Source organism: Lissotriton helveticus, chromosome 4_1 (assembly GCF_964261635.1).
Source record: "Lissotriton helveticus chromosome 4_1, aLisHel1.1, whole genome shotgun sequence".
Classification (NCBI taxonomy): Eukaryota; Metazoa; Chordata; class Amphibia; order Caudata; family Salamandridae; genus Lissotriton; species Lissotriton helveticus.
The window spans coordinates 265,236,647-265,253,668 of NC_136063.1; the positions used below are offsets into that span (position 1 = coordinate 265,236,647).

General features: G+C 45.1%; 1 protein-coding gene across 1 annotated transcript in view; it reads left to right on the forward strand.

The window, feature by feature from the left end:
• Positions 1-1,565: 1,565 nt before the first annotated feature.
• Positions 1,566-17,022, forward strand: part of ADCY8 (adenylate cyclase 8) — a 1,090,843-nt gene continuing 1,075,386 nt past the window's right edge. Inside the window, exon 1 of the mRNA XM_078686748.1 lies at positions 1,566-2,775. Within this exon, the coding sequence (XP_078542874.1) occupies positions 1,879-2,775 (897 nt within the window). The 5' untranslated portion in view covers positions 1,566-1,878. The remainder of the gene's footprint in view (positions 2,776-17,022) is intronic.

Below are 17,022 nucleotides of genomic sequence, written 5' to 3' on the forward strand. Positions count from 1 at the left end.
TAAAGAATATTACTGAAATTGAGGGAGGATATGCAGCCATGGGGACTGGACCAAGAGACTTCTTGAGTTGTAGCTATTGGGCGAAGCCCTGAGGGAGCTGTGCAGTGCTGACTTTGAGCCGTTGGTTGCAGGTGGGGCCTACCAGCACTATTTTTTAGGGACTGGCACTTACTTTACAGCATCAGACTTTGACCCAGAGCAAGAGAGACACCACAAAAGTAGAAAAGAACAAGGAGGAGACATACAGAAAAGAGAGATGAAGGGGAACCAAGACTATTCAGCCTTGTTGTTGTTAATGCTTCTGATCAGAACGTTGGTTCCCTGCACTTATTGTTTTACAAATTAAGCACTGGCAGGAAGATAATAAAGTGGTTTTCATTGTAATTCGTCCTCTACACCAAATAGAGAAACAAAACCTTGCGGGAAAACACGCACCCTGTTTGGAGAGGTCGAGAGGATTGATCCTGGGGAGTTTTGTGCTCAAACACGCATGGTGGGTAGAAGTTGAGCCGGTTGATCTTGGGACCCTCTGTTCTCGAAGACGCAACACGTGGGAAGAAGTTGAACCCGTTGACCTTGGCCCCTAGGTGCACTAACACACACCCTTAGGAAGAAGTTACGTCCTTTGACCTTGGGCCCCTTGGTGTTCGAACACGCACTCGAATGGGAGACACTCAACCGGTTGACCTTGGACCCCTGGATGCTCTAATACGCACCCTGTGGGGAGAAGGTGCACCACTTGACCTTGGCCCCTGTATGCACCAACAGAACCCTGTGGTGAAAAGTTGAACAGTTTGACCTTGGGTTCCTGAGTTGAACTAACACGAACCCAATATGGAGAAGTTGAATTAGCTGACCTTGGAGTCCTCGGTGCTCTAACAGCACAGCGTGGGGGAGACATTGGACAGGTGGGTCTTGGTCCCCTAGTGTCTTGCCTTGCACTGCTGAGGAGCCGCCCGCGCGGCCTCCCGGGGTCACGGCAGGGAGTCAAGCGCCGTCTATCCCAGGCGCGGCCGGCAGCGCGCAGCTGTCACCGAGTGTGTTCTGGGCCCGGGCTTCACCTGCTGCACGCGCGCCGCGCTCCTCCCCCTTCCTGCGCAGGGTGGGGACGGACATGCCAGCACATGGGCGCGAGGCAGTGGCAGCACTCGAGCCTCGCGCTGCCGAGCCCAGCCTGCAACCCGAGCCGCGCGCCCGCACTTTTCAAAGATGTGCGCTGCAAAGGGAGCGGCGCTGACGCCCGGGCGCCCGGCAGGCTCCTCGCGCGGCCGTCGCGCGGCCATTGTCTGCAGCCTCCCCGCCGGGCGCGTGGATGCAACTTCTGGGCTCCACTGAAGGACGGGCTCGGGGTGTGTGCAGAGGCCGGCGGCGCGGCATGCAGCAGACCAGCGACTCTCGTCTGGAGCAGCCGAGCGCATAAGGGGATGGCTGGACTGCCCAGGCACCGGTGATCGGGGGCTTAAGCCCTCCCAGTATTTCGGACTTGTGGGTGCACATTTGCTGTTTTTTTGTGGACTGCTGTTGTCGGTGTATGTCTTGGGCTTCCTGGGAGCACCGAGGAGGCTAGGCTGCGTTCGTCTTCCACGCTAAGGATGCGTCTGCTTCAAGAATGGTGCCCGTAAATGATTGAACACTTCCAGGCTCTGAGAGCCCGCTCCGCTGGGGGTCTGCGTGAATGCGGCCGGGGATTGCACTCGCGTGCCTGGGGTGCCTGCAGTCATCTGGAGGTTGTAAACCACTTTATGATGTTCCCTCCAGGTCTCCGCTGCCAGCTCCTGGCGCAAACATGACAGGGCTTCCGCCAACCCGATGCAACTTCTGAAGCACAAAGTGCAGCGCGCAGCCCCGTCCTTCCAGTGACCCGGGGAATGGCGAGACATGTATTTTGGTAGGAAGAAGACGCAGGAGATCTACAGCTCTACCATGGAGCTGTCGGAGGTGAAGTGCACGAGCGCCAGCGAGGAGCTGTACACCATCAACAGGACCCCGGTGACCGCCCGGCCCAAGCGGCTGCTGTGGCAGAGCGCCGTGCGCCACATCACCGAGCAGCGCTTCATCCACGAGCAGGGCGGCGGCGCCAAGGGCCTCTCCTCCCCCGACGGGGGGCCCTACACCCCCAACAGCCGCCACTCGGGAGGGGACCGCCACAACAATGGGGGCACCAAAGTCTTCCCTGAGCGCAACAGCAGCGACCTGGGCTTCCTGCACCTGGACTGCGCTCCCAGCAACTCGGACTTCTTCCTGAACTGGGGCTACACCTACAGGGGGGTAATCTTCCCCACCCTGCGCAACTCCTTCAAGTCCCGGGACCTGGAGCGCCTCTACCAGCGCTACTTCCTGGGCCAGCGGCGCAAGTCCGAGGTGGTGATGAACATCCTGGATGTGCTGACCAAGCTGACCCTGCTGGTCCTGCACCTGACCCTGGCCTCGGCCCCCATGGACCCTGTCAAGGGCATCCTTCTCGGCTTCTTCACTGGCATCGAGGTGGTGATCTGTGCCTTGGTGGTGGTGCGCAAGGACACCACCTCCTACACCTACCTGCAGTACAGCGGGGTGCTGACTTGGGTGGCCATGGCCACGCAGATCCTGGCGGCCGGCCTGGGCTACGGCCTGCTGGGGGACGGGATTGGCTACGTGCTCTTCACCCTCTTCGCCACCTACAGCATGCTTCCACTGCCCCTCACCTGGGCCATCCTGGCGGGACTGGTGACCTCCCTCCTACAGATCGTCATGCAGCTGGTCATCCCCAGGCTGGCTGTAAAGTCCATAAACCAGGTACCACTGCTGCCTCTTAATGATAACACGTGCTCCATGCGCTACAGCAGAATTAATATGTAGATGTGTGACGAGTCTGTATTAGCTGGTCTGATATTTCTATTGATGGGAATTAATTGTTGACTATTCCTGCAGATGTTATAACCACACCCCTTTTTTAGGTTACATTTATTTAAAACAAAAATGCAATTGCTGTAGGACATGCCTTCATTAATTCTATGTGAGTGGCATGTTACGTTACCCTCCCACCCCCCACCCGTCCCCCCGAGGTCTGGTTGTTCTATGTGGTTCGTGAACTTCACCAATGCCTGTATATGCTAAAGTCACTTCTTATACCTAATAACTGAATTTACACTCGCTCAGGGCAAGACTGTTCCCTTATCTGGCCACACTGTGTGCGCGTAGAAAAAGACCAGGAAGAATTTTATGGAAAAAACTGAGCAGCGTCCACCGCGCAAAAGGCATGTCACTGGGATGGGGAGAGTCCAGCCTTCCTGCCTACCCGAACTCCAGAAGTGTGCTAGTGGGTAGGTATGCAGAGTAACCGTGAGGCTAGCGAGTTGGATATGAATACCAGATTACACATTTGACGGCATTGGGTGACCATGGACTCCCTGTTAAAATACACCCTATTCTAGGTACCTCCGTTCAGTCACAAGCCTTTCATTCTGCAGGTTTGTTTGTAATTTTAAAAACTTTTTAAAATATAAACTAGTCGTCACAGGGTTTCACACACCCAAGACTTGAAAGTACGCTCTTGAAACGCACCCTGCCTGTTTGTTTATAGCCCAACATTGAGACAGCGCAGTCCCGGCACCGTGTGCTGCTCAGCAGTGTCTGCATGTACCCGCTGCGCACAGGCACTTTGCCTGCTTCCACTCAGCACAACGTGTCTTTTTTGTCAATGGGCCGCGCACCAGTGTTTATTTATTCCCAGAGAGTTCCGCAGCGGGCATTGTCGACCGCCACGAAAAGTTGGGACCAGCATCACAATTCATAATTCTTAAGCTCTGCTGTTTTCTGGGCTTCTTCCACGCACTTGTCCGTGAAGCGTGGGCGTGTAACGGGAGGATATACCGGCGTAATTGAATCGACTTGATCTTCTTCCTCGCCCTAAGTTCAATTATTAAATTGTCTAATACATTATTCAAATGATGGACGAGGAAGGCGTGCAGGCGCTGAAGGAGCACTTCAGCCTCTTAACCCCCGCCCCCTCTCTGGGTTGAGCTGGGCTGGGAGCTGTCCGCAGGCTCTCGGTGCTGAACGGCTCTCCGCCTCCCAAGTCATTTGAAACACTGCATCTGGCGCCCTCTAGCGGCCCTATTCTCTTCTTCAACCTCATGTCACACAGATGACTTGTGTTGTTATTGCTCTTAAACGCGTGATACAAAATGCAATACATTCTCAATGAAATGTTACCTGGCGATTTCACGTGTAATCAATAATGTTGTTACACACCCACGGTCCGACGCAGCAGGCCGCTAGCGCAGAAAATTTGGATTAATGGGAGGGCGGATGCAGAGGTCAACAAAGACGACCTCTGCACTAGGAGGGCTCCTGCACACCTTGATCCACATGACCACCCACTGACCCGTATCTCTGAGGGGGGGCGGGGGGACCACCCGTCACTTCCCGTGGGCGGGACGACGTGTTCACCTCTGCTTCCAGAGGTTGGGTATTTCTGCTGTCAGGGAGGTGTGGCGCGCGCGGAAACCACCAGCATGCCTGGATTTCCAGAGCCTGTCAAAGCAATCGCTCCTCACAGAGATTATGGAGAAGTTATGGAGAAGTGTGGCTCACTGGTTAGAGGCGGCAGACCCGTAAGCAGAGGACGGCCCGGGACCAGGGTTTGATTCCCGACGCGGCAGGGTCGTGGACCAGGGTCAGCGGACTCGATAATTCTCGCCTCGGTGCCTACTCTAGTCAGAAACCACACTCGGCAACTCTGGGCATCAGCTTGCCTCATCTTCACAACGGCCCCCCCAGACCGCCGGGGATGCTTGGTCGCACCTTAGAGATACCCATCAGGGACCATCTCTCAGGGTGAGCCAGGACAGGTTCCCCAGCAGTCGAAGCGTGGAGATACTCCTCCGGGAGTCGATTCCTAGCGCTATATAAACCCGCAATTAAATTAATTAAATTAATTAATTAAATTAATTAAATTGTTCTGAAAAATTGTAAACAGCACGTCGACTGGTTTGCTGTGCAGGTCGCTCTGTTCGAACAAAATGTCATGTTTAATGGTGTTTGGGCAGTCTCCTGTCATGGTCTAAACAACACTTAGCATTCTAGAAGGAACAGGTGCTGCTATAGTGAATTATCATCCCTTCATCTCCGAAAAATGTCACCCCTCTTCGTTTTTAGATGGTAGTGGGGCGTGTGCCAGGGTGCTTGAGTGTTTAACAGTGTGCGTGAAAGTGTGTGTAAACATGTGCGCACGCATAGACAGCCGTTAAAAAATCCCGCTCTCTAGATTGCGTCTCATGAACTTTGAGTCTATTTATATGCAGTCCATGATCACAAAAATGTGATATAGTCAGATACCATTTAACTTTATATATAGACTGAATGCAGTGTAATTGCATTCTCTGATATAGGAAATACTGGTAACTGAACCACCCGTAAAGTGATTATTTTTTTGCCAGCCAGGGAATCGAAGCGCCGAGAGTTAAGATATTAGCCCAGGATTGCAGTTTGCGCGCGGGGAGCCGAGGTTCGATCCGTGTTCTTCCAGCTCCAAGTTTGTAACAGAGCGTTTAGCTCACACCGCCTCCTCACAGTGCGGATGCGTTTGACTGCTTCGGCACCTCGTGGTTCTGTGCACCTGAGAATGGTGTATGTGACCTTGAGATATGCTTCCTGTTCACGTAATGCAGATACAAGTCCCCGGCCGGTACGAGTAAATCCTGCCTGTCGTCAGCGTGAGCCCACTGAGCTATGGCTGGCTAACGCAGGCGCTCCCAAGGCTGGGCAGAGGTGTGGCAACTCATCCGCGCTCCATTGACCTAAGCTTCTCTGTCAATGGAGAAATACAATAAGCGGATTAGGACGAGGAAGTGCTGCACTCTATTAAGTGCCAGCGAGCACCAGAATAGACTGCGACAGCTGCAAGCTGGCGGGCCCAGGGCGGCCGCCACTGGCCCTGCAGGTCTTTTAAAGCAGTCACTCAGTGAGGAGTAAAATAAACCATTTATTCTATCACCTCTCAGCTGCCTTTCAGCCAGGTTCGTGCTATACAAATAACATATATATACATATACATATATATGTGTGTGTGTGTATACATACACATACACACACCCACACACATGGAACTTGCATTCCCAGCAGGCAGGCCTCGAGGGTGTCGCTGTGCTTGGTGATGTCAGGGAATACTGTGACAGCTATTGTCATCCCATTCATGCTCTGCATGCCTTTTATTCAGTGTTAACTCGACTGACACAGCTTGTGCTGTAGTTTTTCAGGGGGGTAATACAATTAATTTTAGGTAAAGCTGTGTAGAGAGACATTTGCTCCCTTTGCTATGTGCGCTGCGTTTCTTGTAACCCGTCCACTGTGTTTTTAGATTCACATTTCTATGGGCGTGGCTTTCCACAGCGCAGCGTGTGCAGTGGCACCAGTACTCAGGGATGGTAGGGCCACCCGGAAGCTGTCTTTACTACCCAGCCAGAGGACAGGATGCCCATTAGGGCCCGTTGCAGCCTAGCCATTTCCAGAAGTCGACATCTTGCCACAACGTTTTCGAGGAAAGCTTGGTTTTGGAACTTGTCTCGGCAGCCCTCTCAGCCTCATTTCTTGTGTCAAGCAGTAGCTTGAAGGCTGAATGCTGTTTGATTGTGCCTTTTCCTTTTGTGCGTCTGCAGCTGGAAGGGTGGCAGGAAGGGACAGAAGAGAGCAGAAACAAACTTCACAGTGCTTGGAATTATTGAGCCTCTCAGTGTCCCAGTGTCAGGTGTGAAATATTATTGCACCTGATATAAAACACTACCGTGGGAGATGTCATTTATCTGGTGCAACGAAAAACACATATACCGAGTTTTTGGGGAATAACATGCTGATTTTCGAGCTTAATACACCGAAATTCGAATGTCGTCGTAAACACGTATTGTTTTCCCCTGGTGAGCTTCTTCTGACATTTAATCAAAGGCAACGATGTTCACGCACCCAATAAATGTCGGGGTTCAGTGAATACCACACAATTCCAACCCTGTTTGCACAGGGGTCAGAAAACACCGAGCGACTCAGAATTAGGTCCCAAATGTGTGGCATCTGATTACAAAATGTGGCTTGCTAGTATGTTTGTGCGTGGAGTGGCCCATGAGCAGCATGTGTTGCAAGCACTAAACTGGACATAACAATTTTGCATATCACACGTTTGTCTGTTGTTTCTCGAACAGCTGCAGACCCTAAACCTGTAATTTACATGAATAATGTTATTGCCTTGAATTGTTTCACATAACAGCATTGAATTATAGATCGCAACAGAAGTCTTCATTTTTAAGAGTAACATGAAAAATACGTAGCACTTCACATTATCTTTCAGTAATGTCATCTGAGAGTAAGGATTGCTGTTTGGCGTCTGAGCAGGGTGGGTCTGCCACATCAGAGGTCACAAGCCTAAAATGGAAGATATCTCGGGTTACTGGATTCGACACTTCCTCTAGCCTCACATTAGATTGTGGTGTAACCGCAGGGACCTTGGCAGGCCAGGAATTTGCTCTGCAAAAGATGTGGTGTTTTTCTATGCTCTTGCAATACTTTCTTCTGCAGCAGCCAACTGCTGCACACTGTGGGCTTTGCTTATTGGTGAGACGCACTTGTAACAGGGTTTTGGGTTCATTGTTTGCTTCACATGTTGTAAACTGGCAACACTAGTAAACCACTTGGATTTGGCGTTATGTTTAATTGTCATAACGTCATCATAAACGTTGGCTTTGTAGGATCACCATGCACGGTTCCCCCTAAACTATGGCGTGTGTGTAACATTGCTAATTTGAGCACAAGAGCCCCAACAAGAGAATGGCTTTCATCGTGCAGGTAGTCCTTTTATCTATTCCTTAAAAAAGGTCTCAAAAAGAACCATTCCTGTATCACAAATGACTGAAAGGGTTTTCTGAAACCACATGTACTCTCTGGCAAGAACATCAAACATACCGCAGCTCAAATTTCAAAGTTGGCATCAAAACTCCTAGAATGTGCTTTTCCTATTCAATACATTCCTGGTCGAAAAAATTCATGTGCAGACTGTCTTTCCAGACTCCCTATTGATGAACCTGAAATTCAAGAATGGGAAACAGAAAAAGAAGAGTGTTTTATTGCATACATAGGAGATGCTACTTTTTGTAAAAAAGACTGGATCTCTGCTCTTCATTCTGATCCCATTCTTAACCAAGTAATCACATTTGTAAAGTCTGGTTGGCCTAAAGAAACTGTGTTGCAATATGAACTCCAAACATTTTGGAATGTTTTGGATGAGCTGTCTCTTGAAGGTGACATTTTAGTCCGTGGATATAATTTAGTAGCCCCTTTCTGTTTTCATCAATGTTTAATTAGTTTAGCACATGGGGGTCATCTAGGTTCAACTTTGACTAAGAAAAAGATCAGAGAGAGATTTTGGTGGCCTCGCATGGATTCTGAGATCGAAGAATTTGTGTCCAATTATGCTAAATGAAGACTCAGTGACAAGGTTTTAATAACTGAACTTCAAGTTCAATCAATCAATCCTTGTCCCAAGAGACATTGGCAACGTATTGGGGATGATTTCCTGGGTCCTGATCAAATTCTTCCCAACTACATGAGATATTTTATTGTGATGGTTGATCATCTCTCTAGGTGGGTCAAAGTTGAAGCAATTTCTGAAACAACTACTGAAAAAACAATTGAATGCTTTCAAAGAGTGTTTTCAAGAGAAGGTCTTCCTGGTGAGATTCTTACTGATAATGGGGTTCAGTTTACGCCATCTGCAACATCCTCATTTTTAGAAAATTGTGCTATAAAACATTTGGGAACACCTCTTTACCACCCTCAAAACAATGGTAAAGTTGAACGCTTTAACAAAGTACTTGTAGAATGTATTCAGGCCTGTTTCAAAAGCAAATCTTGCATTGCTAAGTCCATTCAAGAGCTAGTTTGGTCTCACCGTACCACTCCACATTCTGTGACTGGGAACTCTCCTTTCGAACTGATGAGAGGTAGAGAATCCACCACTGAACTCTGTCCTTTTTGGATCACAAACATTTCTCAAAACGATGGAAGTGTGAATGAATGGTGGAAATCAGCTGAACTTTTAATTCTAATCTTGCAAATTTAAAGAGATCTGGTAAAACGAATTTTAGCTTAAAGAGAGAATGTAGATTGAAAATAGGCGAGTGGGTTCGTGTGAAAAATCCAGTTCCAAGTTTAAAAATCCTGTTCAAGTTTGTGAACTAGGAAGGAATTCTGTTAAACTTTGTGATGGAAATTGCTGGGGCATGTCTTGTGTAGCACTTGTTCCTCATCGTGACATGTCTGGCGACACTGAGAAATGTTTTTCCTAATTTTCCTTTTAACCAGTCAAAGGATATCCAAAAAGTAATGTGACCATTAGAAAGAGTTCTCGGATTCCTGTATGACCTGGAAGATGGAAATATTTTGTTTGACCTTGATTTTTTTTCCTTTCTTTTATCTTCTTTTTCTTCTTTTCTTCTTTCTTTTATTTTTTTTCTCTTCTTTACTTTATCTCTTCCTATTTTTCTATTGGGGAGGAGGTATATGTACTATATTCAGATTTAATTTTTCTTCATACTTTGTTCTGTAAAAAGGGAGGTGTGTGGTAACGTAAGCCTTTTGCTTAGATTGTCTAGAGCTTAGAATGTGTCATGAAGTCACTGTAGCTCTGCTTTCCGAATGTAAGCAGTTGCTCCAGTGTGCCTTCATGAAGATACATGCTTTCTTGAATAAACCTACAAAAGCCATTGCAGACTTCTAGGAGTCATCATTATCAGAGGATACCAAACATATTAGGACCTTATAATCCAAAGATCTAGCACACGCCATCTCTTATCTATGTTTAAGTACAACAGTAATCAGTACATATATCAAAATTAACCATTCGCATTTGAATATGTTTCTTTTATGTTACGCCCACTCGCCTCTTCGTTCATTTTTTGTTGAATGAGGGAGTGCCTCATCACTTCTTCAGGGCTGATAACTTGAAAATCCGTGCTCTAAAAGAAACCCCCATTCCGGTTCTAATTGCAACCCGGATATCGTGCATTCAAGAGTACCTCTAATGAATCCAAGTCCAATTCGTAAATCTCTGTTGTACATACATGATCTTTTAACTTAAGACCGTTGCCTTGCTGAATTTTTTATTACCTGAATTGACAGTGTGACTGAAAAATATGTAACCCCAAAAATATCAGTAAACGAAGCGAATGCGCTGAGTATTAAGGCGTGTGCTAGAGCATTGGTTTATATTTTTCCGATCTATAGGATCGGTTTTAGGGGAAGTAGGGTGAATCTTTCTCCTCTTTATGCACCGCAGGAAAGATAGCATTTAATCATTAAAAGTGTAAGACACGTCTTGGAGCACCATACACCAAAAAAAATCACCCAATTGAGTGTACCATATCAGGACCTTAATTCACCACCAGCTTTTTTGTAAAGCAGACTACAGCCAGCCAACATGTGTTTCGAAGGGGTGACCTCCCACTTCCTCAGGGCTGAAGGAAAAGTTTACAGGAAATCCAACTCAATGGCTAAATGCACAGCTCGAGAGTAGGTCTCATCCATTAGATATGGCACGCATGCTTTAAGAAATGTCAATAATTAATTGTATAAGCGACCACCGAGCGGTTTAAGCCATGTTAGTTTTAGATTAATTCCGAAAAAAATCTTTATGTGGAACTCCGTTTTGTTTATTGTGAACAGTGCATCCAATCCATCAAACAAGGAATTTACAGGACCACAATACCTGATACAGATGTGCTTCTTCTATTGTTTTTGTGCACTTTTGTAAGTGTTTTAACCTTCAGTGTTCGGGTAATTCCTTTCTTCAAATCTTCAGAATCAAGCATTCAAAAATGGGTGGCAGGACTTTCAGGCTGTAAAGAAATGTTACTCTCTTTAGAGCTGAATGATGGAAAAAATGTATTTCGCTTTAGGAAAAGACTGATAACATGATTTATTTATTTATAAATGTATGCATTCCTACAGAGTCGTTTACCCAAAGATTCGGTACATATTACAAGTCGAACTGGATATACTTCAACATTGCATAGCAGAAGCTATAACAATCAAATACAGTGTAAGTGATTATATATAGTGTGAGAAGGGAGGAGTAGGGTCAGGGATAGCGGAGAAGGTGGAAATGAGAGATACCTCAATTACAGATATATTGATGGCTACAGGAAAGAGCCTTGGATTAGATGTTTTTGAAGAGAATAGGTTTACATTTTGTATGGAATAACAGTAAGGATTCAGCCTCAGTAATTTCAACTAGTAATGCTTTCCAAACAGTGGTTGTTGCACTAGAGAATCATTGTGGAGCTGGTTCCTGGGCATTCTAATTCTTAATATCTACTTAAAGGTTTTGTGAGGTCCTGTAGTCAGGACCAGTAGCGGTTTATTCTTCAGGAGCTTCAGGACACAGCCCTACCACCTGAGAGGCACCACATATTGCTGTCAGGCTTTATCCGCACTGCTAAATATTTACCTTAGAAGTGTTCATGAAAACACAACTTTCAGGTTTTCATAAACACTATGAGTGCGCGGGTCAGCCCTTTCAACTTCTGCTCCAAGTTTCTGATGACAGGAAGAGGAGGCTGAGGCAGTAATCCATCTACAGCGTGCTGTTTCAAAACATGGGGGCTCATTAAGATGTCCAGCATAAAGCCTACATCCGACACAACTCGAAATCAGGACCGACTTGCTGTCGGCGGTTCCAACCGCTGGATTACGATGTAACTGGATACTGTTAGATGGAATTCCCATTGTTCACTATTGGAGCTCATGTTCTACCCGACAACCGGCCGTAACTGAGGCTCCTATGGGGAAATGGGGTATTTGTGGAAAACCCTGCACCCTGTCGCAGGCACCACACAGTGCATGGTTTTACAGGGGGTTCCCTAAGACACCCACTAGGCTATCAACCGTAGGCCACAGTGGCAAGGGGACCGTGCCAGGGGTCCCCAAAGTCACTGTCCAACAACCTTTCCATGTGGGACAGGCCAACGCGAAAAGGCTGTTGGAAATCAACATCGTAAACCTGAGTCGATCTGAATCGATTTGGAATGACCACACGATTTACATTCCAATCGTGAACATAGCAATTGGGCAGCTGGAATGGAAACCGACCGAGTCGGCCGTAAGGCCTCTGACACAGTCGAGGTGATTCCGACTGTCAGGAGGAGGCTTTCTGCCCAACATCATAATTGCCCCCCTAGGCATAGTTCAACTACGATCTCATCACACAGGCACAATCCATTTTATTTAGCAGACACACTGTGCATCCCTCAGGCAGCACAGCATATGTGATAAAATGTGACTGTCAAAGTGCATATCAGTGCATCCCTGAGGCCAATGAGAAGCCACACATAGCAGTAGGGTATGGCAAGATCTCCAGCACTGTACCACATTTTTATAGGGCTGTGCTTCCAGTCCTGTTTAGAAGCCGGAAGGGGGCTTGAAGTGGGTCCTCTTCATCCTGGCCCTGCTGGTCTCTCTGGCCCCTCGTTGGGATTCATGACTTTCTGGTTCCAATGTCTGGCTCCGGATTGCTGCTCTGCACTGCCATTGAGCCTTTGAGTTGTCATCAAAGAAAGGAAGGTAAGTAAAACAATACAGTGTTGTTTTTCTGTGAATGTGTGAGTGAAAATATGTTTGTGAAAGTGGATGTGTAAATTTAGTGTTTATCGAAAAACGGACACGTCCCAGTCATAAGAGTAGATGGTAAGCATCTGTTTAGTCAAGCTGAATTCACAACTATTAGGGCTCAGATAAAAACACTAGTGCCACAGTGTCAATGTAACATTATCAACAAAAAGCATACTGAAGAAAAATGTTAAAATACGTTTTTGAAAAAAACATGATTTTATAAAATACAATACATTATAATGTATATCAAATTCATAAAAAACAATAACATAAAAACACATATTAAAATGACATTTTCTTTTGTGGTAGTAACAAAATTTGAGTAGCAGTTGTCGACGCAGCGTTTCGGTTTTTTGAGAGTAAAACACCTTCTTCAGGACAATTCTCCAACAAAACTTTCAAGAGTTACAAGTAAGGATTAACATTTTCAATTTCGATTCTTTGATCATCAGGTCCCAACTGTTTTTTTATGGGTACCGATCGTCACTTCTATAGCATTACCCTCAGGTCATCAATTTGTGAGTGAGTTGATGTACATCGGAGCCACCGTTATTAAAGATTACTGTCAGTTCAGACTCGGTTTAAAAAGTGGCAGGGGAGTAATGATGCCGTAACCACGATTAGGTGTTTACCTATATCGAAGACATGTGGTATTCAGGGGTTGTCCTCCCGAAACGGGTCAGTATTTATGACAGTCTCAAACAAAACTTTCAAGAGGTACAAGTAAGGATTCAAATTTTCAAATTCGATTCTTTGATCATCAGGTCCCAACTGTTTTTTATGGGTACCGATCGTCACTTCTATAGCATTACCGTCAGGTCATCAATTTAAGGGTGCATTGATGTACTTCGGAGCCACTGTTATTAAAGATTACTGTCAGTTCAGACTCGGTTTAAAAAGTGGCAGGGGAGTAATGATGCCGTAACCACGATTAGGTGTTTACCTATATCGAAGACATGTGGTATTCAGGGGTTGTCCTCCCGAAACGGGTCAGTATTTATGACAGTCTCAAACAAAACTTTCAAGAGGTACAAGTAAGGATTCAAATTTTCAAATTCGATTCTTTGATCATCAGGTCCCAACTGTTTTTTATGGGTACCGATCGTCACTTCTATAGCATTACCGTCAGGTCATCAATTTAAGGGTGCATTGATGTACTTCGGAGCCACTGTTATTAGAGATTACTGTCAGTTCAGACTCGGTTTAAAAAGTGGCAGGGGAGTATGATGCCGTAACCATGATCAGGTGGTTACCTATATCGAAGACATGTGGAATTCAGGGGTTGTCCTCCCGAAACGGGTCAGTATTTATGACAGTCAATAAAATTACGTTCGGCCTCCCTGCTCCGTATGTACCAGTTTGTTCTTTGTAATGATTAAATGTAGTGTTTGACAATATCAATGACTGTGAAAGAGTGTGAGACTTAATCAGTGAGTGTGAGAGTGAGTATGAATAAGTGAAAGTGAGTGTAAGATAGTTATTAAAGCAGTATGAGTGAGTTAGAATGAGTGAGTGAGGGGAAGCTTGTGAAAGGGAGTGGGAGTGAGTCAGGACAGTCACTGTTAATGGTGCAGCAGGTGAAACTGCCCCACGGGCCCAGAGGCCCCAGGAGTCTACTAAACCTGTTTATTAAGGCAGAGCACGGCACCTCAGGAGCTCAAATCAGGGCACGTTTACTCCAATCGTTTTGGATGAGGGTCAGTGATTGTGAAAGAGTGAGCGAGTGCAAGTTCCTTTGTGAGTGAGATTGAGAATCAGTGAGTTTGGATTACTGGCTTCATTTGTGAGTAAGTAACAATGTGTGGGAGTGGGTATGAATTAGAATAACTAAGTGAGAGAGTTGGAGGTAGAGTGAGTGAGTGAGGGGAGAGAGAGTGAATGAGACAGAGAGTGAGAATGAGTTTGCATGAGTGTAATTGGGTATGAGTGTGTATGTTCGCATGTTTTATGCTTGTGATTTTTCTGCTGGTCATTGCATACTAAAGATAATTATTGGCTTATGGGGACATACAAGATAACTTGTTGTCACTGGCATATTAAAGGTAATTCTTCACATTTTTTTAAACTTTTTTTATTATTTTCAAAAGTACCGCATGCCATTGGAACAAGGCAATTACATCATCGCTATGCAGGTTGCATTCGGTGGGAGATAGTAAACAATGAGTTATAAGTGACCAATACATACATCTATGTAAAATGACTTGAAAAGATAGATACCCAGCCATGTAGTCACATGTCAATCAAATTAACGATTTATCCAATGGAGCTCCCAGTATTTGTACCATTTGTCATATCCTGTACCTTGTGCAGACCGCTTATCTGAAGCATCAATAAACCAACGTTGTTCACATATACCCCTCTCCCTTCAGTCCTATGCATACTCATACAGTCCAGTTTATAGTCTTTACGTACGTTGGGGGCTCTTGATAAAACTGCATATTATAAATACTGAAGGTAATTCTTGACATAAGGGAGTGTACCTGTTGAAAAATGTAGACCCTGACGTACTGGTTGTAATTCTTGCCATAAGGTTATACCTATGGCAAAAGGATGGTGATGGCTTACTGCAGATTATACTTGGCAATCATGGCACAATGAGGGTGGTAAGTTTGGTTGGGGGAAGCAAGCCATGAGAAAGTGCTGGCTTTTACATTCATTTTTGGCATATGTGTCACCCATGATATATGGGTGATATCAATGGCAACATTTGTATACTGACATATTGTATGGAATTCTTGGCATAAGGGGGGACCCATGACAAAATTGTGTTCCGGGAAAACTGGAGGCAACCAAAACAAAGAGGTCAACTTATGGCAAGTATTACGGTCCACCAATTTCAGGAATCACTAGCAGCCACTTATCAGGGCTGTGGATAATTTTCACTAAGCAGGCCTATTCTCATGTAAAAAAGAAAATGTTGACGCACCCACAGTATGCAAAACGTTTTATGTTACTTCTGTTATGCCAACTAGATAATTTTCCACTTGCAGAAGACCTGGTTTGAGTAGAAAATATCTTGCGGGAAATGAGAAGCTGGATGTGGGCCACAGTCACATGTGTTGCACTAGCAATGGTCACTCAGGGGCATATTAGCAAGAACCTCGTTAAAATTATCGCCGTTTTAGGGGCAGGAAACTGCTGCTAAAACGGCGATAATGGGCTTGCTAATATGCGTTATAGAATTCCAATAGAAGCCCAGGTTAGATGTCCTGCACATCTAACCTGGACTTCTATTGACATTCTATAAAGCATATTAGCAAGCCCATTATCGTTGTTTTAGCGCCAGTTTCCTGCCGCTAAAACGGCGATAATTTTAATGAGGTTCTTACTAATATGCCCCTCAGTGACTTACAGATATCAAAACGTAACGCTATTTTATCAGATAATCGAAAGATAAAGCGCATACACAGAGTTGAGGGAGGTGTTGTCCTCGAGAATATATTAGAGAATGTGACCCTAAATAGATTTGGATTGACAATAAATCAAATAACAATCAATCAAATAAGCCTTCTTGAGTCAGAAATAAGTTAGGATACTTAAAGGTTTATTTAAAGTTTCAGATCATTATAGAAGGCAGAAATATTGTAAATCATCCAAATAATCTCATAAACAAGGAATTAGCAATAGAGAAAAAAAAGGTAGCCAGAACCAGGCATAGTCTAGCACTATGCAAAATTAATGTAATAAAATGTCTGTCAAAAGAAATGTCAAAACTCTTCAAAGTTTTAAATATGAGACACAATTGCACGAGTCTGCTCTCAAAGAATCATGTTACTTTCCCAAAATACTCTGGATCACGTCCAAAATGAGCCCTTTTTAATGTCAAAATAAACAGTAAAATAATATAGTCAGTATGAGGTGAACACAAAGATACATGAGCTCAGCAAATCACAATACGGAAAAAATGCAACAATACCTAATACCATCCCCTAATGAATAATATTTACTTCTCATTTGCCGTAATATTATTGGATGAGACAGTACAAATCGTATTACACGTTAAACATTGACAGACTTATGAAATGAACAAGCTCACTGAGCAGCATTTTGAGAGGAAAGCTTCTCCACAAGGTACAAAGAACCACACTTTATTATGAGAGGAAACATAAGTACAATAAATATTGGAATTGGCCTAAGGCTAGGGTGGTCGACCTCGAATCTGGGGAAAAGGTTTGAGGTTTGGGTTTGAGTCTTAGCAATGACGTTGAAGATCCTGTGCAAATAACTTAATTTCCCCGTGCCTAACAAAAATGAATGTGCCTTCATGTAACGCAACTGGATCCCGGGTCAAGTTCGCGCTATATAAAACGTTTTTTTTTTTTTTTTCATTTCATCAACTTTTATTCGATTATCAATTTGAATAATCATGAAAAGTACATACTAAAAATTTGA